General features: G+C 42.5%; 2 protein-coding genes across 2 annotated transcripts; one reads left to right on the plus strand and one right to left on the minus strand.

The window, feature by feature from the left end:
- Nucleotides 1-1,904: 1,904 nt before the first annotated feature.
- Nucleotides 1,905-12,500, plus strand: cpsf4 (cleavage and polyadenylation specific factor 4). The gene is made up of 8 exons (XM_056288276.1): nucleotides 1,905-2,315; nucleotides 2,501-2,551; nucleotides 2,823-2,975; nucleotides 3,267-3,362; nucleotides 3,489-3,582; nucleotides 11,429-11,501; nucleotides 11,654-11,827; nucleotides 12,034-12,500. The coding sequence occupies exons 1-8, from the start codon at nucleotides 2,213-2,215 to the stop codon at nucleotides 12,100-12,102; spliced, it is 813 nt and encodes a 270-aa protein (XP_056144251.1). The 5' UTR covers nucleotides 1,905-2,212; the 3' UTR covers nucleotides 12,103-12,500.
- A 1,810-nt stretch (nucleotides 12,501-14,310) lies between these two features.
- On the minus strand, nucleotides 14,311-16,562 carry atp5mf (ATP synthase membrane subunit f). Its single transcript, XM_056288499.1, has 4 exons — nucleotides 16,523-16,562; nucleotides 15,464-15,571; nucleotides 14,811-14,927; nucleotides 14,311-14,505 (listed from the first exon to the last, which is right to left on the minus strand). The coding sequence occupies exons 1-4, from the start codon at nucleotides 16,536-16,538 to the stop codon at nucleotides 14,477-14,479; spliced, it is 270 nt and encodes an 89-aa protein (XP_056144474.1). The 5' UTR covers nucleotides 16,539-16,562; the 3' UTR covers nucleotides 14,311-14,476.
- Nucleotides 16,563-24,225: the final 7,663 nt, after the last annotated feature.

Genomic DNA, 24,225 nt, shown 5'->3' on the forward strand with positions numbered 1-24,225 from the left:
TCAGGCACATGGGCGCAGGTGGACTGAAACACCACTCAGGGGATGGGCGATTCCCGATGACCCAGATCACACACCCATGACATTATCTATGGGTCGAATCCTTCTGTCCAAAACAGAAGGTTTATCAAGGCTTATCTACCCATGCCACTCTGTACACTTCTTCAAAAGTAATTAAATGATCTAACTCCATAATATTTAAGTTCATATGGAAGAACAAAACTCCTTATTTGCGCAAATCACAATTAGTCAGGGATTATGTTAATGGTGGTTTAAGAGCCATTGGTCTTGAATCTGTTATTGCGGCTTTTAGAGTCAAATGGTTAAAAGAATGCATTTCTCAACCTTATTCTATGTGGTACCATATTCCTAACAAATTATTTAACAAGGTTGGAGGGATTGACTTCTTGCTGAAATGTGATTTTGAGGTGTCTAAAATGTCTGTAAAGCTGTCCAACTTCCACAAACAAGCACTACTTTTTGGGAAAATTTTATTTACCCACAATTTTTCACCACACAATTCTCTTTTATGGAACCACAGGGTTATTATTATAAATAGAAAATCAATTTTAAGGCTTATTGGCATGACAATGGTTTATAAATTGTTTACGATTTATCGAGTTCTGATGGTCACTTGTTATCTTTTGAAGAATTTACCATCCATCCATTATCTGAACCGCTTATCCTGCTCTCAGGGTTGCGGGGATTTTACCAGAAAGTATAAAATTACTATTAAAAGTCAAGGTTACGAGAAAATCTGCAAAGCAGTTCCCATTCCCTCACTTCGATTGATAAAAAGCAGTATTGATACAAAGCAGGGTGCAGTTTTCTTTGATTTCACCTTCTTTGCCTTCTCTAAGAGTTGGTGATGTAAATTTGATGGATAATAAAATATAATAACAAATCAATTAGTCTAGTTTTTAAACAGAAACATTTTGGGGACTTCAACTCACGCTCTGTACGTGATAATGTAGAGGTCCCCCTTAGGATGAAGTCCTTTTCTTTTTATGTGTCATGTCCTGTTGCTCCTAAAGTCAAAGAAACCCATTTTAAAATAGTATCAGCGATATACCCTGTTAATGATTTTCTACATAAGAGATTTAAGTTTGAAGTGGATCCTTGCATCTTCTGTTCTTCTGAGGCTGAAACCACTGACAATGTTTTTAATTGTTGTTATGCTAATTTGTTTTGGTCTGATATCCATAATTGGTTGTCTTTAAAATGAGTAAACATACTTTCATTTACATACATGATATAATCTACTTCATGGATAATCTAGATGTAAACATTTCAGATACTATTAATCTTGTGATTGTTTTGGATAAATATCATTTACATACTTGTAAGTGGAAAGGCAGCCCTTCCTCTTTTGCCATGTTTTTATATACATTTGTTAAGTATGTTAAGTCATTGAAATATTTGGAAAAAACGAATAGAAAAGAAAAAAATAAAATTATATATATATATATATATATATATATATATATATATATATATATATATATATATATATATATAAAACATGTGCTTCTATATCTCCGCCCTTGCTTTTTTTAAAAGGTCTTTTAACCTGCTTCTTTGTGCTGTCCATCTGTTTACCTAATTGTTTCTTTTTTTATTTTCTGTGTTTGAATTTGATGTAACATTATTACCACCATTCCATCATTGTCTGAACTGTATCTTTCTTTTTGTAAATTTATTCCCTATCTTATTTTCTATATTTCATTGTATTTAATAACAAAAACAGAAAAGTACAATTAGTTTATAGTGCGTTGATCCACACTCCGAAGCAGTAGATGGCGGTAATGCACCTTAAAGCTGGACCAACCTCCAAGAAATGAAGAAGACTTAGCCGTTACGTCATTGGTGACTGGCTTCTTCTGCCTTTTCGCTAGGTCAAAGGTCAAACCGCGCTTTCCTGTTACCGTTAAGAGTTATTGGCAGTTTCAACGCGGTCAATTATGAATTGTTAGTTTTGTTGAGTGATGTTAAAGCCTCTTCGTTTATAACTACCAAATCAAGCAATTTATGATTTCTTGATAATCCCGGCACGCTGGCTGAGTCGTGCTAATCTTAGCTAGATGGATACAGCAGCATAGTTAACGTGGATACAAAATCGTTAGCTGACTCGCGAAACTAGCGTTAGCTAGCTCCCAACCCACCCGAGAAGTAAGCTAAAAGTTACATTGGATTTGATCCCGGCAAACTTTCAAAAATGCAGGAGCTGCTAGCGACAGTAGATCACATCAAATTTGATCTGGAGATCGCCGTGGAACAGCAGCTGGGCGCACAGCCCTTGCCATTCCCCGGGATGGACAGTGAGTGCATTTGTTTTCTCTAAACAGTATCCAAATCAGCTCATCTAACCAATAATGATAGACTAAGGATTACAAAGAATTCAAGTCCCTGTACAGAAAGATGCCAGCATGGCGTTGATATAACTCATTTCATTATATGATTTACTTAAAATAAAGTTATAATATACTGCATGGTGTCCTTTCAGAGTCCGGGGCTGCTGTCTGTGAGTTTTTCATGAGAGCAGCCTGTTTGAAAGGTAAGAACAAGGGAATCAAAGACTATGGTTTGAGGTCTGATAAAACAGCCAACATTCATTATTAGAGCCAATAATTCCAGATATCTTAATATATGGAGAGGTTATGTTTAGATCCAAACCCAGGTACTACATCCAAACACATCCCAGAGGTCACTGAGAAATAAATATGTAGAAGAAACACTGAATAGCCTATGGGTCTCAGTCAATAATTCTGTGAGAAAATCCGGAAGTAATGGTTTTTATAAACTCACTTCAATGGTCCCACATCCAGGTGGGATGTGTCCATTCCGTCACATCAGCGGAGAGAAGACGGTGGTGTGTAAACACTGGCTACGAGGACTGTGTAAGAAGGGCGACCAGTGCGAGTTCCTCCATGAGTACGATATGACCAAGATGCCTGAGTGCTACTTCTATTCCAAGTTCGGTTAGTTAACTTAATGTTAGATTTTTTTTTCAGTTTTGTGTTGTTGACACTTAATGTACATCTTTATTTTTGACTGTCTATGCGGTTAATGCGTGAAAGATGTGAGCTGCTGTTATTGTGAGAAAGGACAGTTGCCCAGAAAGCACAAATGGATTTCTTCATCGTTTCTTCTCTTCATCAGATGAATGCACTGCTGTGCTAGTTAATGCTGTTTTCCAATCTACCTGTCCAACTATCAAAGAATACTTAGTAATAGCATAGTTTGTCTGTACTTGTCTGTGTGCTTCCCAGGTGAGTGCAGCAACAAGGAGTGTCCCTTCCTTCACATTGATCCAGAGTCAAAGATCAAAGACTGTCCCTGGTATGACCGAGGATTCTGCAAACATGGTATGTTCTGCCCACGGTTGTATTGGAAAATAGCAACTAGTGTTAACACACACAACTGTCAGCTTCTGTTGTTGCCTGTTTCTTTTCCGATCATCTTCAACTGAACACTTACCCTTTTTCTCTTAGGCCCAGACTGTAGACACAGACACACACGACGAGTGATCTGTTTGAACTACCTGGTCGGCTTCTGTCCCGAGGGAAAATCATGTAAATTCATGCAGTAAGTTTCTGTTTTTCGTTACTAATATCCATCTTGTACTGTAGTGCATGTATAGCACTTTAAACAAACCCTGCTATGCAACATTGCAGCAAAGATGCTCACACGAGTTCCACTCCAGTAAATATTCTAGCCTTTCTTTCCCCTCACCTTTCTCAAGGCTATGCTTTATATATATATATATATATATATATATATATATATATATACACTACCGTTCAAAAGTTTGGGATCACCCAAACAATTTTGTGTTTTCCATGAAAAGTCACACTTATTCACCACCATATGTTGTGAAATGAATAGAAAATAGAGTCAAGACATTGACAAGGTTAGAAATAATGATTTGTATTTGAAATAAGATTTTTTTTACATCAAACTTTGCTTTCGTCAAAGAATCCTCCATTTGCAGCAATTAAAGCATTGCAGACCTTTGGCATTCTAGCTGTTAATTTGTTGAGGTAATCTGGAGAAATTGCACCCCACGCTTCCAGAAGCAGCTCCCACAAGTTGGATTGGTTGGATGGGCACTTCTTTGAGCAGATTGAGTTTCTGGAGCATCACATTTGTGGGGTCAATTAAACGCTCAAAATGGCCAGAAAAAGAGAACTTTCATCTGAAACTCGACAGTCTATTCTTGTTCTTAGAAATGAAGGCTATTCCATGCGAGAAATTGCTAAGAAATTGAAGATTTCCTACACCGGTGTGTACTACTCCCTTCAGAGGACAGCACAAACAGGCTCTAACCAGAGTAGAAAAAGAAGTGGGAGGCCGCGTTGCACAACTGAGCAAGAAGATAAGTACATTAGAGTCTCTAGTTTGAGAAACAGACGCCTCACAGGTCCCCAACTGGCATCTTCATTAAATAGTACCTGTTAGAGCCTGTTTGTGCTGTCCTCTGAAGGGAGTAGTACACACCGGTGTAGGAAATCTTCAATTTCTTAGCAATTTCTCGCATGGAATAGCCTTCATTTCTAAGAACAAGAATAGACTGTCGAGTTTCAGATGAAAGTTCTCTTTTTCTGGCCATTTTGAGCGTTTAATTGACCCCACAAATGTGATGCTCCAGAAACTCAATCTGCTCAAAGAAGTGCCCATCCAACCAATCCAACTTGTGGGAGCTGCTTCTGGAAGCGTGGGGTGCAATTTCTCCAGATTACCTCAACAAATTAACAGCTAGAATGCCAAAGGTCTGCAATGCTGTAATTGCTGCAAATGGAGGATTCTTTGACGAAAGCAAAGTTTGATGTAAAAAAAATCTTATTTCAAATACAAATCATTATTTCTAACCTTGTCAATGTCTTGACTCTATTTTCTATTCATTTCACAACATATGGTGGTGAATAAGTGTGACTTTTCATGGAAAACACGAAATTGTTTGGGTGATCCCAAACTTTTGAACGGTAGTGTATATATATATATATATATATATATATATATATACATATATATATAAACTTTGTTAAAAGAAACACTCAACGGTAGGGATAGTGCTCAACAAATAAGGAGCAAAATAATCCAGTTAGTCAAGTAAATTCTCTATGAGACAGTGCAAGCCTGTTTCATGCTATAAGCAATCATCAGCTGTCAATAAAACTACTTGAGGAAGGACATACCATCTACTGCGTCATCATGCACATCACGTGCACATTGTCCAATGGGGAAGGGAAATGTGCAGCGCACAAAAATTTCAAAAACACGTGACCAATAACGGTCCAATTTGGGGGGGGGGGGTATTTGTCTATTGTCATGATTTATTTGTAATTGCAAAATAGGTGCTTATGTCTATGTCTGCAACTGCTGGCCTATTCATTGCTTTTATTCAATGTGGACATTTCTGGTTTGCAAATGATAAAATATTTTTCAGTTAGACATAGATTGCACATTTTACTGCTGGTTGAATATGCTTTGTTCTTTCAGAGGATTTTCCAGGTGGTTGAATAATTAATGTTTCTGTCCACCAATGACCAAATATAACAGCTTAAAGATGTTACATTCTTTAAATGGTTGTTGCTAAAGCTACACGTGTGCATTAAACCTCTTTTTGAATGTTCCCTCTGTTAGACCGATGTATGTCTCTATTTTGTGGTTGTCATTTCTCGTCACCGTAGCTTGGTAGATAACTCCCTTCATCTGGCATTTTCCCTTGAGGGGGCATGAGTCGTTCACACAACAGTTGCAGTTGAGGGGGTCCGGTTCTGTTGAAGGTGTCATTGATTTGTTGATGATTCTTGTGTTGTGGGACGATATTATTTGTTGAATGTTAGGCATGCAGCTATAACTAATTTTGATGGCGTTCCGATTGAATATCTTTCTCAGTTGATGGTCCGGGGTAAAGCACTTAGCGATCACGTGTTTTTGAATTTTGAATCGCACCTCCGTTAGCGATCACGTGTTTTTGAAATTTTTGTACGCTGCACATCTCCTATCCCCATTGGACAATGTGCATGTGATGTGCATGACGAGGCAGTAGATGGTATGTCCTTCCTCAGGTAGTTTTATTGACAGCTGATGATTGCTTGTAGCATGAAACAGGCTTGTACTGTCTCATAAAGAATTTACTTGACTAACTGGATTTTATATGTATGTATGTATGTATGTATGTATGTATGTATGTATGTGTATATATGTATGTATGTATGTATACATATATATGTATATATGTGTGTGTGTGTGTGTGTGTGTATATATATATATATATATATATATATATATATACTTCATTAAAAGAAACGCTCAACAGTAGGAAAAGTGCTCAACAAATGAGCAAAATAAGCTTGTACAGGTTTGTGCTGTCTCATAAAGAATTTACTTGAATCACTGGATTATATATATATATATACATTCACCGGCCACTTTATTAGGCACACCTGTCCAACTGCTCGTTAACACAAATTTCTAATCAGCCAATCACATGGCAGCAACTCAATGCATTTAGGCATGTAGACATGGTCAAGACGATCTGCTGCAGTTCAAACCGAGCATCAGAATGGGGAAGAAAGGTGATTTAAGTGACTTTGAACGTGGCATGGTTGTTGGTGCCAGACGGGCTGGTCTGAGTATTTCAGAAACTGCTGATCTACTGGGATTTTCCCGCACAACCATCTCTAGGGTTTACAGAGAATGGTCCGAAAAAGAGAAAATATCCAGTGAGCGGCAGTTCTGTGGGCGAAAATGCCTTGTTGATGCCAGAGGTCAGAGGAGAATGGCCAGACTGGTTCGAGCTGATAGAAAGGCAACAGTAACTCAAATAACCACTCATTACAACCGAGGTATGCAGAAGAGCATCTCTGAACGCACAACACGTCGAACCTTGAGGCAGATGGGCTACAGCAGCAGAAGACCACACCGGGTGCGACTCCTGTCAGCTAAGAACAGGAAACTGAGGCTACAATTCGCACAGGCTCACCAAAATTGGACAGTAGAAGATTGGAAAAACGTTGCCTGGTCTGATGAATCTCGATTTCTGCTGCGACATTCGGATGGTAGGGTCAGAATTTGGCGTCAACAACATGAAAGCATGGATCCATCCTGCCTTGTATCAACGGTTCAGGCTGGTGGTGGTGGTGTAATGGTGTGGGGGATATTTTCTTGGCACACTTTGGGCCCCTTAGTACCAACTGAGCATCGTGTCAACGCCACAGCCTACCTGAAAATTGTTGCTGACCATGTCCATCCCTTTATGACCACAGTGTTCCCATCTTCTGATGGCTACTTCCAGCAGGATAACGCGCCATGTCATAAAGCTCGAATCATCTCAGACTGGTTTCTTGAACATGACAATGAGTTCACAGTACTCAAATGGCCTCCACAGTCACCAGATCTCAATCCAATAGAGCACCTTTGGGATGTGGTGGACCGGGAGATTCGCATCATGGATGTGTAGCCGACAAATCTGCAGCAACTGCGTGATGCTATCATGTCAATATGGACCAAACTCTCTGAGGAATGTTTCCAGTACCTTGTTGAATCTATGCCACGACGGATTAAGGCAGTTCTGAAGGCAAAAGGGGGTCCAACCCGGTACTAGCAAGGTGTACCTAATAAAGTGGCCAGTGAGTGTATATGTATACTATATATAGATGTAGGGAAAAAAAACCTTTTAATATATCGCAGTACAAGCTTGTTTCGTGTGTCACGCACTCATCAGCTGCTAATGTGATTCAACAAAGAAAACACTCAATATACGTTGCCCCATGTCACGCCCCTAATTTCGGTGGACAGCAACCAATCAGAGGAGAAAACATTTGAACTATTACAACCAATGGGGTAGGTAGTTACGATGCACAGCAACCAATGGTGGGGTAGAAAACATTACAACCGATGGGGTAAGGGGCTGGAGCTTCTTTTGAAAATGCATTTAAAGAACCAGGGCACTGTTGAAATAGCATACATTTAGAATATGACAAGGTAACGTCAAATGAGTGTGTGACGCACGAAACAAGCTTGTACTGCTATGTATTAAAAGGTTTTTTCCCCTCTACATCTATATTGATATTCTGCTCCTTATTAGTTGAGCACTTCTATCAACACCATTAACGGTTTCCGGAAGAAGAAAAAAGAAAAAAAAAACGCTATATAGCTTTGCAGCTGATGAGTGCGTGACACACAAAACAGGCTTGTACTGCTATGAATTAAAGTTTTTTTTTTCCTACATCTACACACACACACACACACACACACACACACACACACTATATGGACAAAAGTATGTGGACACACCTTTTAATCATTGAATTCAGGTGTTGCATTCAGACTCATTGCCACAGGTGTATAAAATCAAGCAGCTAGCCATGCAGTCTGCATTTACAACATTTGTGAAAGAATGGGTCATTCTGAAGAGCTCAGTGAATTCAAGCGTGGTACTGTCATAGGATGCCACCTTTGCAATAAGTCAATTCATGCAATTTCTTCCCTGCTAGATATTCCACAGTCAACTGTAAGTGGTATTATTGAAAAATGGAAGCGTTTTGGAACAACAGCAACTCAGCCACCAAGTGGCAGACCACATAAAGTCACACAGCGGGGTCAACAAGTGCTGAGGCACATAGTGCGTAAAAGTCGCCAACGCTCTGTTGACTCAATAACTGCAGAGTTCCAAGCTTCCTTTGGCATTAACATCAGCACAAAAACTGTGCACCGGGAGCTTCATGGGATGGGTTTCCATGGCCGAGCAGCTGCATGCAAGCCTTACATCACCAAGCAAAATGCCAAGCGTAGGATGGAGTGGTGTAAAGCACGCTGCCACTGGACTCTGGAGCAGTGAAAACGTGTCCTTTGGAGTAACGACTCACGCTTCTCTGTCTGGCAGTCTGATGGACGAGTCTGGGTTTGGCGAAAGCCAGGAGAATGTTACCTGCCTGACTGCATTGTGCCAACTGTAAAGTTTGGTGGAGGAGGGATAATGGTATGGGGTTATTTTTCAGGGGTTAGGCTAGGCCCCTTAGTTCCAGTGAAGGGAAATCTTAAATGCTTCTGCCTACCAAGACATTTTGGACAATTTTTTGGTTCCAACTTTGAGGGAACAGTTTGGGGAGGGCCCTTTTCTGTTCCAGCATGACTGTGCCCCAGTGCACAAAGCAAGGTCCATTAAGACATGGTTGGGTGAGTTTGGTGTGGAAGAACTTGACTGGCCCGCACAGAGCCCTGACCTCAACCCCATCGAACACCTTTGGGATGAAATAGAACGGAGATTTCTCGTCCAGCATCAGTGCCTGACCTCACAAATGCAAATGCTCTTCTGGATGAATGGGCAAAAATTCCCACAGACACACTGCAAAATGTTATGGAAAACCTTCCCAGAAGAGTAGAAGCTGTTATAGCTGCAAAGGGAGGGCCAACTCCATATTAATGCCTATGGGATGGCGTAAAAGCTCCTGTAGGTGTAATGGCCAGGTGTCCCAATACTTTTGTCCATATAGTGTGCGTGTGTGTATATATATATATAAATATATATAGCAAGACGGATACAGGAAAAATCCCGCTCCTCATTAGTCGAGCACTCAACACCATCTACGGTTTCAGAAAAAACGCTATATACACTCACCGGCCACTTTATTAGGCACACCTGTCCAACTGCTCGTTAACACAAATTTCTAATCAGCCAATCACATGGCAGCAACTCAATGCATTTAGGCATGTAGACATGGTCAAGACGATCTGCTGCAGTTCAAACCGAGCATCAGAATGGGGAAGAAAGTTGATTTAAGTGACTTTGAACGTGGCATGGTTGTTGGCGCCAGACGGGCTGGTCTGAGTATTTCAGAAACTGCTGATCTACTGGGATTTTCACGCACAACCATCTCTAGGGTTTATAGAGAATGGTCTGAAAAAGAGAAAATATCCAGTGAGCGGCAGTTCTGTGGGCGAAAATGCCTTGTTGATGCCAGAGGTCAGAGGAGAATGGCCAGACTGGTTCGAGCTGATAGAAAGGCAACAGTAACTCAAATAACCACTCATTACAACCGAGGTATGCAGAAGAGCATCTCTGAATGCACAACACGTCGAACCTTGAGGCAGATGGGCTACAGCAGCAGAAGACCACACCGGGTGCCACTCCTGTCAGCTAAGAACAGGAAACTGAGGCTACAATTCGCACAGGCTCACCAAAATTGGACAATAGCAGATTTGAAAAACGTTGCCTGGTCTGATGAGTCTCGATTTCTGCTGCGACATTCAGATGGTAGGGTCAGAATTTGGCGTCAACAACATGAAAGCATGGATCCATCCTGCCTTGTATCAACGGTTCAGGCTGGTGGTGGTGGTGTAATGGTGTGGGGGATATTTACTTGGCACACTTTGGGCCCCTTAGTACCAATTGAGCATCGTGTCAACGCCACAGCCTACCTGAGTATTGTTGCTGACCATGTCCATCCCTTTATGACCACAGTGTTCCCATCTTCTGATGGCTACTTCCAGCAGGATAACGCGCCATGTCATAAATCTCGAATCATCTCAGATTGGTTTCTTGAACATGACAATGAGTTCACTGTACTCAAATGGCCTCCACAGTCACCAGATCTCAATCCAATAGAGCACCTTTGGAATGTGGTGGACCGGGAGATTCGCATTATGGATGTGCAGCCGACAAATCTGCAGCAACTGCGTGATGCTATCATGTCAATATGGACCAAACTCTCTGAGGAATGTTTCCAGTACCTTGTTGAATCTATGCCACGAAGGATTAAGGCAGTTCTGAAGGCAAAAGGGGGTCCAACCCGGTACTAGCTAGGTGTACCTAATAAAGTGGCCAGTGAGTGTATATGTGTATAAATGTACTTGTTATTACCTACCTTTGATATTCTCTATATGTCATAGTAATTTCCTGTAATTTCAGAAAAAAATTGTTGATTAAGCAGTAAAGGATTTAATTAGAGGAACCTTACACCATAAATTAAAGATGAAATGATGGGTCCGCGGTGGCGTAGCGGTCTAAGCATCGGCTTGGTGTCGATGCAGTTGCCCACTGGGGACTGGGGTTCGCGCCCCGGTCTCGTCAGATCCGACTATGGCCGGACTCGACGAAGCAGCAATCATTGGCAACGCTGTCTTCGGGAGGGGGGCGGAGTCGGCTTGTGTTCGTCACGTGAATGCGTCTCTGTGTGTGTCGGAAAAACAGTAGTTCGGCTTGGATTCGCCTTGTCACGAAAGTGGGGAGGCGCTTTCCTTCGAGACTGCCGGCCGGAGAGATGCAGTTGGCGAACGCATGCAATACGAGGGTGGGTGTTTGAATTAAAATAGGGATCAATTGGCCACTAAATTGGGAGAAAAAAGGGAAAAATCAGAAATAATTTAAAAAAAAAAAAAGATGAAATGATAATGTTTGTGTGATTATTATACATGTTTTCTGCAGCCCTCGTTTTGAATTACCAATGGGAGCCCCTGAACAGCCTCCTCTACCACAGCAAATCCAAAACCAGTCAAAGGTAAGGAATCACAAACATGGGTCTAAATTATTTAAATATTAGGTTCTTGATACCCTTTTTATTCAGTGCAAGATGCATGGAGCATTCTGTAAACCCTATGCTTTGCCACTGAGCAATGGGGCAAAATGATTTCTCACTGTGTCCTGTTTCAGCCTGTGCAGACTATTGGTCGCTCGTCCCTGTCTCTGATCCAACTGACCAACTCCAGCCCAGGGCCAGGTAATTATCAGCGGCCACAGCAAAATGCAGTGGGTATGAGTGTTCCAAACAATAACATGGGAGGCAACCGAGGACCTCGACCACTGGACCAGGTCACGTGCTACAAGGTGAGAGCCCCATTTGTCTACTGGTGCCAGTTATTGACTACTCTTGCAGACAAACTCGGACTCACTCGAGTCCAACAAGAAATTCACCCACTGTTATTGGAGACAACATATGCGTGGATGATCATGTGTTTCTTTTATATCACAGATAGGTATCTATTTCCTTTAAGAAACATTTACATCCCCTCTCTCTTTCACTGTGTTTCCAGTGCGGTGAGAAGGGTCACTATGCCAACAAATGCACCAAGGGACACCTTGCCTTCCTGAGTGGACAGTAGTGTTCTGTCTTCATGTCCAAACACCCACTGTGAGATCCAGTCCTGTGAGATGTGTGCAGATGTGATGAAGAAAGGCAGGGATGAAAGGAAGGAAAGACGATACAATGAGAGGAAGTCTCTAGAATTTTGAGACACAGCTTGTGGTTGAAACACAGTATTGACTCCCGAGCACTACTGATAAACTGTCAAACAACACAGGCCAACAGAAGACATGGGTAAGACACTGGCATACACTATCTGCAACAGTCAGCAGTTGTGTAGCGCCTGCTGCAAACATTTTATACATTGTTTGTACTGTACAGACTTTCAAATAGCAGAACTTTTTATGTATCATGAACATTACAGCCAAGGTCTTTATGAATTCAGCATCTTAGGAGTGTGTCCGATACCACCTTGTTTCCTAGATGATATTAAAGTTCATATGACTTGAGCAATGGTCCTGCATCCGTTTCTTTCTCTGGCGGGCTTCCTGCGTATTGATCTACTTTCATCAGAGGGAGGAGGGTTTTGTGACTGTAAATGCAATAAATAGTTAAAGTGTAATGGATGCCAGTGGCACAGTGGTTAGCACGGTTGCCTCACAGTAAGAAGGTCCCTGGGTTCGAGCCCCGGGGTAGTCCAACCTTGGTGGGTCATCCCGGGTCGTCCTCTGTGTGGAGTTTGCATGTTCTACCCATGTCTATGTGGGTTTCCTCCGGGGGCTCCGGTTTCCTCCCACAATCCAAAGACATTTAAGTCAGGTGAATTGGCCATACTAAATTGTCTCTAGGTATGAATGGGTGTGTGTGGGCCCTGTGATGGCCTGGCGGCCTGTCCAGGGTGTCTCCCCACCTGCCGCCCAATGACTGCTGGAATAGGCTCCAGCATCCCCGCGACCCTGAGAGCAGGATAAGCGGTTCAGATAATGGATGGATGGATGGTAATGGATGCCAATGGAAATTCACACGCTTTTTATACTCAAAGTTGTGTTGTGGTTGACGTGTTTCCGATTGATGCCCTATTTGCTCTGACGTCAAATTGGTTAGAGCAGTATGATTCCCAGTTGCCAGCAGTGAAATCTCATTATCAAATAGGTCACCGTGTTCACAAACACAAAGCCAACATGAAAGTGGTTTTTACGTCAAGGCAATATGACGTGCTGCATTATACAAATCAACTTCAACATAAAAACCTAGGCCCACTTAAAATATGAAACAATCCAAGAAAATATTTTTCCAAGCTTCTTGTTTGTCATATACTTACCAAACCACAATTCTTGGAGATGGCATATGTATCTTTATCCATTTTGCATCATTGACTAGTGACTATTAATAATATCACACTTGGACTTCCTCAGCTGTAATGAAAATCTAAAAAAGGGTACCAAATGCCAGTGTGGCTTGTTTTGTTCCAAAATGTTTTAACAATGTTACTCCCTCTGATGGAATAACGGGATTTGTGAATTTCTAGACATCTCTCCCGATATTTTTTTTCGATAACTTGTCATTTTTTAGACATATGTAGAAGCCCTAAGTTACTAGTTAGCATTTACCCAAACAGAATGCAGTGAACGTTTACCAAAGGAGCTGAGTTTTAAATTCAATGTACCTTTAGCCCTCTAAATTGTTTTTACCTTTTTGGTGCATTTATTTCAATGTTCTCAAAATGGCTGATACAAGATCAGTTGTATAAGTTAAGTTCCCATCACAAATCTGGCTAAACTACCCCTAATGCTAGCATTTCCACACGACATGCTACAATTTGACAGTCATGGTGCTCGGTAGTGTTAGGCGATATGGAAACAATTTTTACCATGAAAATCATAGGGAATATAGATATCTATATCGCACTATCCGCTTGCATATGCAAAAATACCGTGTTTAAGAAACCAAATTAAGTTCATCACATTACACTGCTTGTAATATAAAATACATCAAATCAAAACTAGTTTTTAATTAACTATTTCAGACCTCATTTTGTGGGAAATCTTTAAGTCTCATCAGTTTAGACAGTACAATTGTATATTACAATCTGACGATATTCAAATTTCATCCTGATACGGTATCATTGAAAGGCAATTGGCAGTAATATTGAAATATTGTGCAGCCCTAGTACCTTGGCAGTGACTATGCATTGAACTGTTGATAAACTCGGCTGAATACTTTTTGTGATACTTGAAATACATGAAAGTAAATTATTTCCACAATCACACAGTTCAACCACACCATCCAATAATAAATCTTAGTACTTTTATTGGTCACAACAGTTACATAGTGTACACATCAGATAGCCAAGAACAGAGAGAAAGGATTATTCCTCGCTGCTGCAAATAAATTGGGGACAGAAAATTCATAGCTCCACCTTGAAGAGGTTTGATGAAGAACGGTGGAGGGGCTCAGTGGTACTTCCTCCAGCGATCGTGTTCTGCAAGAGATGAGAAAAATGTTGAACGCAAAACAGAGGACGGATTAGACCAGAAAGAGGTAAAGCTTTATATGCATGACAGATCATATCCAATTGGTATGCTCATGACGAGGGTAGTTGTATAGTTGTACTCAAGTTTAAATATTTACCATGCGCAAGACGATTAAAAGAGATCTTTGTTTCTGAACCAAATCAGATGTAATATGTATCCAAATTTGTAAATACACTTAAATTGTACAACAAGCTAAATTGGGACATTTTGTTGTGCGCCAAGGAGGAGTGAGGAGTGCGTCTGCTTTTCTTACTGATGTGGTCATATTCCCACAGGTAGCTGATACCAATATAGCCGATCAGAAACATGGCTATACCACCGATGCCTCCCTTCTTCACGTTGATGTACTTGTTGTAGTATCTGTCTTGGCCTTTACCAGAAGAAAAAAACAATTCCATTAGAAAACAAAGCAAAACGACCTGGGTTGCAAGAGAACACGGTCAGCCTAACACAATCTCATTTGCAAGAAACATGCCGAGTGTGTCTTTTCATATCCATAGGCAATCTCCCTGTCTTGAATTAAATCTAATCTACACTGATTTAAAGTTGCAAAAGAAAACTACTAACAGAGGGTATGTGCATATGAGCAGGAGAGGCCAGAGAGTAAGTAACATGGGAGCATCAGACTAAGGCCTCTATAATGCAACACCTAGGCAGAAAAAAAAATTACAGTAAGCAAATCTTCAGGGATAAATACTCTGAAAATGTAGTGTGGTTGTAATTCGGCTCGGTGCAAGCAGCCCCACTATCAATTCTTAACAGAACCATCTTGTAAAATCTTCGTCAAGATATATAAGATGTCTTTCTTAAGCGTCTTTGTTTTGATTTTTGTGCAAGTGAGAACTGAATTCGGATTTCACAGTGTCACCTAAGCAGGAACGCATTAGCGATGTTAGGTTTCCTCACCATTGCGGAGAGATGACAGTAGGCCATTGGGAGTGAAGTCGCGACCGCCAAGCCAGGTACTCAGCTCCCCCAGCTTCACATCCATCAGCCGCTTCTCAACTATGGGAACTAGTAGCACAGGAGACAGCAACACTAACATCTTTTGAACTGACATCACAAAGTACATCTGTGCAATAGTCTCATTACAAAGCATGCAATGTAAGGATAAATAGGTCCATCACTCATGTTAGCCGAATACTCTTATTTCTTGACAGAAATCGAAATCTAGCAAGTTACATTTTTTATGACTACGCTTGAAGAAAAATACTCACGCGCATCTGACAAAGTAAATACATTTGACTTTGATTTGATGACTTTTTGGACAACCGCCTTATTTCCCCCTCTAAAATCAACCATCATCGATCGTGTGATACATTCCTTCCAATTGTTTTGAATTTTAAAAGCTGCACATATCAGATAGCAATGCTGATTTAAAAAAAAAATGTTCACCCCAAATCTGCACCGACATGCCAGAATAATACAAGGGCATAGTTACATATAAAACAGGCAAGATGACCAATCACTTAGGCTCAGCAACATGCCTCCGCTGAGGTCAAGTTAGACAAAAAAAACAAGCAGCTCACTTTATGGTGGGGATCAAAATAATAAAAGGGGAAGTTTGCAAGGACAACGTGCAGACTGTCCTTTGTGCTAATTTACATTACACTCCAACGAGGATTACTTGATACAGTAACTGTAGTTCGTTTTCAGGTGATTTGAAGATCGGCTTGGCACACGCAGTGAAACTCGGTGATAAATGTTAATACAAGGCGATAAAACGTGCAGGTTGAAATAATGTAAGTGCCAATGACAGCCAAAGTCCTTGACGTGACTCAACGGAGAGCGGACCGGTTTTCTTTCGGCCTTCGGACAAACAAAAAACGAGCTACACGGAACTACACGAGAATAGTTTAGATTGTGGACACAGTTATGCAAAAAAAGTATAAGTATACAAATAACAACGTGAGTAAATAAAACGGGTTTTAGCAATAATTCTGACAGAAGGCAACGTAAGATTACCTGGTCTGTCCGCCATCTTGGTCGATGCAGGGCTGCCCGCTGCAAGGCACGATGGGAAATAACGTGGAGCGGGGTGCATTATGGGACAAGATGTAGTTGTTTTACACTCCGCTAGAGAGCAGCAAAATAAATGAAACCAGATCGGAGCTGAAGTTTTATAACGCTCACACTAGCGTAGTTATTTTAATCCGTCGTTCCCCGGTGGTGTATTTTTATAAAATTAAACTAGATGGGCTGTGACGTGGGCTGCCGAGGCTGCTCGTCATAAACGTCACATATGTGATCTTGTAAATCAGAGGACCCTCGGTTGTCAACATTATGTCACTGCTACTATATTTACTGAATGGACTGTGTTGTTGACTGTTTTTGTTTTTTGTTTTTTTTTGCTATTCTCTCCGTTTTTGTATGTTTTTGGTGGTGTCGTTTTCTTTTGGATATGTGTCTTTTGTCTTTTGTGTTGCACTGCTGTGGGCTGGGAGAAACCAAATTTCGTCTCTTGTGCACGAAAATACATGAATGATATGACAATAAATTGACTCTGATTCTGATTCTGCTTGGTTTCTGCATTCTCGGGTTCTCTTCAGACTCTGTCAAGGGAATCATCTAGACAAAAAGTAGACATTTCAGTAGGTGGCCAGCTGGTCTGGTACATAGCTTACCTCAAGATATAGGAACGACCTTGCCTGGCTTGTGGGCTATTGTCACCATTATTAGAGAGGGGTAGATATATTTTTGTTAAGCTTCCCTGCCTACCCATGAATCGATCGATACCTCTCTCCCCTCTCCTTTCCTCTCTCTTTCTATCACACACGCACACGCACACACACACACACACACACACACCACACACACACACGCTGAGTGAATTATGGAGTTCACTGGTGGCTTTGGCCCTTATCCAAGGCTGAGCAACCTCTCTACCATATCAGAGTGATTTTCCTGCTCCCTTCTAATGACTTTCATTAGATGGAAGACTCATCCAGTTATCCACCCCTTTTTCTCTTTCCCACTCTCGCTCTTTTGTTCTAGTTCCCCAAACTCTCTGTCTATCCTTTATTATTAGTACTGAGTTGATGCTGTCTATCTTGTGTGGCACTGACAGGCTGTGTGTGTGTGTGTGTGTGTGTGTGTGTGTGTGTGTGTGTGTGTGTGTGTGTGTGTGTGTGTGTGTGTGTGTGTGTGTGTGTGTGTGTGTGTGTACAGGGGGGAAGATGGAGAAAAGCTGAAGGGGCTGTGAAGAAGATTCACTACATTTCATAGTTTAATGTAGATGATTCAGATTTTCAAAGTATACATTGACCCAAATATATCTGAAGTTCTTCTCTTCTCTTCTCTTCTCTTCTCTTCTCTTCTCTTCTCTTCTCTTCTCTTCTCTTCTCTTCTCTTCTCTTCTCTTCTCTTCTCTTCTCTTCTCTTCTCTTCTCTTCTCTTCTCTTTTCTCATAGAGGAGTTGGTTCCAGCTGTTGAACCAGTGTCTTGCGTCTGGTTTAACAGAGTGGGTCAGGGACTCTAATCCAATCAAGCTTTCTCCCTCTGCTATTGAGAGGCATGCATACACCCACAGAGATGGCAGCCACTCATACATCTTCAACAAACCAATCACATATGCTCACAGACATGCACACATATACACACTTGTAGATATTTACAAAACACAACTTAACATAGTCTCAGGCACAACAGCGTTGCATGCTCCAAGAGATATACAGACAGCCAGAAAGCCTTACATACGCACACAGTTGTGTTTGCACACACACAGCAAATTGCACAAATCTCTTGTAAGGCACTAAAGGTGTCCAATAACACTGTAACATGATCTAATTTACAGACAAAAATAGAGGCATCCTGGCTCTGGTTTACCTGCTTGTTTATTGGTTTTGTTTTATGTTTGTGTGTTATGATTCTGCCTACGGCCTTACTGCACTCCAGAGGAGCCTGGACCAGCTGCAAACACACACACACACACACACACACACACACACACACACACACACACACACACACACACACACACACACACACACACACACACACACATATATATATATATATATATATATATATACATATACACACACACACACACACACACACACACAAGCACGCATGCAACCAGACACTCACAGAACAGACACAGTCACGCCTGGACTCATGCACACGCAAGCAAACAAAAATACACATGTATGCACGGATGCACCAAAAAATAAATGCACACACACAAATAAACACATACAAAACATATATAGAAAAAAACCCCACTTAGTGCTGGGTGTTTTGATTCCACCTCAGAAGGCAGGTGCCCTCGAGGTCTGCCACAGAGACTGCTCTTTGATGCTGATGGATGGAGGGAGATAGATGGGGGGGGGGGGCAAAGACAGTGGGGGAGAGGGAAGGAAGGAAGGAAGAGACAAACAGACAGGGTGATGGGGGGATGTAGGAATATCAGAAGTCAAGGGGGGGGAGGAGGAAGGTTGCATAGAGAAAAGCAGAGGAGAAGCAGAAACGGGTAATAAAAGAGAGGACGGCTGTAGCAGAGACGGCACAAAAAGCGACGCAAACAGCAGAAAGAGAAGTGCGGGTGATGAGGACGATGTTGCAGGGAGATGTTTGGTGTGTGTGTGTGTGGGGGGGGGGGGGGGGTACCGTCATGCTCCTGTCACTGACTCCGGGTCTCTGCACACGGCTCTTTAATACACATGACCTTTAAACAGTCACTCTAACAGACAGCCTCACTCACTCCTCCAGTCTTCCCATCCCTCTCTCTCTCTCCTGTTGCTCATTCACTCCCGTTCTTGTCAAAACACGTTTTCTTATCTCCGTTCTCTCATTCTCATTCTCAAGCCAACCCTTTTCCCCTGCCATCTGTCACCGTGTTTCCCTGCTCGGCCCTCTCTGCCATAGGTTTGTTCTTCTCTCTCTCCCCCAGCGTTATACTCCAGTCCCCAGCTCCTCCTTCCTCTCGCATTTCTCTCTTTTTCCACTCTCCTATCTCTCCTCGTGCTCGCATTGTTCTTCTGATCGTCCCCTCCTCTCCTCCCTCAGTCGTCTCTCTTCCCTCCCTGTCGTTGTGAAAGTGGTTGTCCTGTACCGAGTGTTCATTTCCTCTTCCTCTCGGTGACCCGCTTCTCTGTTCTCCTCCCCATCGGACGCACAGCGACAGAGATGGACTGACGGCAAGATAAACTGACAGGCTGGGCGGGCTGACGGACATCGATGTGGACACACATCTAAGGAAGGCCATTTGGCAGATAACCGGGGGAGAAGGGCAAGCGAGGTTTGCTTTGCAACATGCAATAAAGAGGCCGTGTCTGCGAGGTTGGGATTGAGACAGAAGAGGCAGATAGACAGACAGAAGGAGAGATGGGAGGATGAACAAGATGAGGACTGATACACACAGGAAGGCATATAAACGCAGTGAGAGGTTGAGTTGTGGTCTGTGGCTCTATCAATCCTCCCATCGCTACAGTAATCTCATTAGGGATAAGGCGTTCCTCATGGGATGTGCTTAATGGGAAGCCTGCCTGAGCGTGGCAGGGATACTGGAGAGAGAGAGAGAGGGAGAGAGAGAGAGAGAGAGAGAGAGAGAGAGAGAGAGAGAGAGAGAGAGAGAGAGAGAGAGAGAGAGAGAGAGAGAGAGAGAGAGAGAGAGAGAGAGAGAGAGAGAGAGAGAGAGTGTGTAGCTGAGTTAAATGTTCCACAGGGAGCAATGTATTTCCCAGAGTGTCTATAGCCTGGGCCTCTAAATCTAACTTTCCCCTTCACATTCACACCCGTGCTCACATTCACGCTCATACACATACCAGTGGTAACGGCCTGTGTGGGGAGCGGAAGAGGTGTCTGGTCCTAAAACACCTACAAAAAGTATCAATGTTTGCGTTTTGTGTGGAGAAACGTTCGACTTGTGTCGACTATCTGTGAACCAATGCGGTCGTAGACGCTGTCTCTCGACCCCGACTCGCGTCTCAAATTGCTAATCTGACTGTAAACAATGGCAGGCGCAGGGAGAGGAAGTCGTCATAGGAAACGGAAGCCAGCGGCCAGCAGCTACACCGGAAACCCTGAAATATTGGCGGTTGTCCCCCAGAACTAAATCGTCGTTTTTTGCCTCCGGGTTCCCGAGGTTGTAGGCAATGTAACTTCCATCTGCAAGCAGAAAATTGGCATTAAATGAAATGTGCATGGGATGAAGCCTGGCCGATTTGAGTAATGACTTGACAGATAAAGAACGCATGATTGGCCCCTTCAAAACCTTTTTTTCCAGCCAGGAAAGGTTTTCCCGAGTGCTGTTGACAAGGTAAGACTGACAAGCTTTAAACACAAAACTTCAGCAAGTGGCTAGATAAATGGGCTGCAGCTGAATGTAGGTCAACAACTGGCAAGCTAATTTAACAGCGATGGGAAGCACGGGTATTGAGCATTCAAGCAGTTTTTCAGTAAACGCTTCATTCATATAGTTACTCACATCAAACACACACACACACACACACACACACACACACACACACACACACACACACACACACACACACACACACACACACACACACACACACACATCCATGTTTAAGAGCTGCTTTGCACAACCACTAGTAAGCAACAGCGTGTAAACAGGAGAGCGGGGACGAAAGTAACGCTTTTCCGATAAATGTCAGTTTAAAAACAGTGTTGGGAGTAACGCGTTACTACGTAACGCATCACTGTAACGCCACTACTTTTTGCGGTAACTAGTACTGTAACTAATTACTTTTCAAATTCAATAACGCTTTTGCAAGTAGTGAAATTTAAATGGGCTCGTTACTCCGTTACTTTCTGTGAAAATAGCCGACAACTTCAGAGGATTAAGGTTTATTATCATTCGACTTGGTGGGCGAGACCTCAACGTCAACACAGTACCATTCTGGGGGGAAAATATAATGAGCAGTAAGCCCACACATTGCACACAATGGCTGATGATTGTTCAGATGTGAATGTTCTATCATGGAAATACCAGCATTATTTTTCCCTCCTCAAGACAAAGGAGTGGTGAGCTGTAATCGATGTGCGGGAAGGAAAACTTTGTCCACAGCCAAGAATAGCAATTCTAATCTCCTGAAGCACCTAGCAAAACAGCTAACACCGGTGACCCAGGTGCAGCCCACGTTAGCTCAGCTGACCAAAGAGGAGCCACTCTATCCAAACAGCCAAGGCTTGATTTTAAACCGCCCTCTGCTCCACAGTCTGCAAGCCAAGCAGAACTAAACAGATGAATTGCAAGGTATGTTGTTGAAGAAATGCTTCCCATATCAACAGTTGAGTCTGTTGCCTTCAGAGAACTAATTAGCAAAATACCGGTGAGAAGAGCGGGTGGGCCACCATGCAGAAAGACATTTAACAAATACCTGGACAACGAATATGCTAAAATGGGAGCCAAGCTCAAAAAGGCATCTGAAGAGTTAGAACGTGTCTCCACCACAGCAGACATTTGGACTGGGCATAATGAAAGTTTTCTTGGCGTAACCGCACATTGGATAAATCCACACAACATGCACTGTGGGAAAGCAGTGCTGGCATGCAGAAGATTTAAGGGTTGGCATACATATGACAGTATTGCAAGTGGGCTCGATATCATCCACTCAACCCATGGCCTGTCTCATAAAATCACAGCAACTGTCACGGATAATGGCTCTAATTTTTTCAAGGCCTTTCAAGTATACCAGCCACCTGAGGACTCTGGAGATAAGGAGGATGAGGTGACTTTTACAAACATCGGTGATGTGCTGCTCAATGGCACTGATGATGTTGATGACATCATTTCTTTACCTCCACATCAGAGATGCACATCCCACACATTGAATCTCATATCATGCACTGATGTGGATAAGTGGCTGATGTCAACACTTGAAACGAAAGCCATCTACAGAAACACCACCGCAAAATGTGCAGGGCTGTGGAACAAGGCGAGTCAGTCCACATTGGCCTCAGAGATCGTGGATGACGTTATTGCAAAGAGGCTACTAGTACCGTGCACAACTAGGTGGAATTCGTTTTACGATGCCCTGGCTTGAATTTCTGAGATACCTATGGTCAAATTGAACACCGTCTCCTCCAAACTACAGATGAGGTGTACCAGTGAAAGGGAACATCAGTTTCTCAGAGAGTATTGTGCTGTCATGAAGCCACCTACTGTGGCACTGGACGTTCTTCAGCGAGAAGACAATTGTTTTTATGGCACACTGCCACCCACACTGGAATTGAAGAATGGACTGGAAATCCTTGTTGGCCTACCAGACGCAATTGTCCAGGTTAGAGCTGTTATTTTCTTTTGCATTTATCATTAATTTAATCAATCAATCAATCAATCAATCAATCAATCAATCAATCAATCACCCAATTGCATTTATTTATGTCACTCATTTGGGTATATAGGCTATGTGTGATTGATATGTAGCCTACAGGTGTGTGCTGTATGAGACACTTTTATGACAATCAACCTGCAAAGCCTTTTGACTATAAATAAATACAACATATAGGGTAGACCTACATATTTTTTTTGCACTGAATTAAAATACATTATGAAACTATGTAATGTGTAATGCAATATTTTTAAACTATGCTTGTAATGTCATTTCAGGCAATCAAAACAAGATTTGCACATGTTCTTGAAAGTGAAGATGCTATCTTGGCTGCTGTGACACTACCGTAGTTCAGGCTTCGTTAGTTGCATGACCAGGAGTGAAGGACTAGGCAAAGGCAAGTCTGGTAGCAGAATGCCAAAAACATAATAATAATAATAATAATAAATTAAACTTATATAGCGCTTTTCTAATACTCAAAGTCACTTTACAATAAACGGGGTGAAACAAGACAACAGATAAACATAACACAGACATACAGGGGTGGATGGGAAGGGGGGCAACGAGAGGGAGAAGCGGCAGCCACACACGACGCCAGCAGTACTCTCCAACTTGGACAGATACAAAAGGGAAAGAAAAACAAACATCAGAAAATCACATAAATCACAGATGAAGTCTGAAGAGGTGAGTCCTGAGAATGTGGGCAGCCCGCAGCAGTGTCCGATGCGCTTGGGGAGGGAATTGGGGAGGGAGTTGAGGGAGGGGGCAGGTTGAACACTCGGTCCCCAGCCTGCCCCAGACCAGGGGTGGACGAGAGGACGGGGGGGGGGGGGGGGCACGAGAAGGCAATGGAGAAAAGGTGTGTCTTGAGACGGGATTGGAAGAGTGGGAGGGATTCTGAGTCTCTAATGATTTGGGGGAGTGAGTTCCAGAGCCTGGGAGCTGCCCTGGAGAAGGCTCAGTCACGAAAGCTGCGGAGGTTGGACCTGGGGGCAGAGAGAAGGGAGGCTGAGGTGGATCTGAGGGACCGAGAGGGTTGGTAGGGGGAGAGGAGGTCAGTGAAGTATGGGGGAGCCAGTTTGTTAAGGGCTTTATAAATAAGAACCAGGATTTTGTAATTGATCTGTTGGGAGATGGGTAGCCAATGGAGGTCTTTTAGGACTGGGGTGATGTGGTGCCAGGATCTGGTGAAAGTTAAAAGTCGGGCGAATGCGTTCTGGACCAATTGGAGTCTCTTGATAGAGCTGGCACTGATGCCATAGAGGAGTGAGTTGCAGTAATCAATGCAGGAGGAGATGAAGGCATGGATCAGTATCTCAGCAGCAGGGCGTGTGAGAGAGGATCTTATTTGTGCAATGTTGCGAAGGTGGT

The sequence above is a fragment of the Lampris incognitus genome, chromosome 10 (genome assembly GCF_029633865.1).
Source record: "Lampris incognitus isolate fLamInc1 chromosome 10, fLamInc1.hap2, whole genome shotgun sequence".
Lineage (NCBI taxonomy): Eukaryota > Metazoa > Chordata > Actinopteri > Lampriformes > Lampridae > Lampris > Lampris incognitus.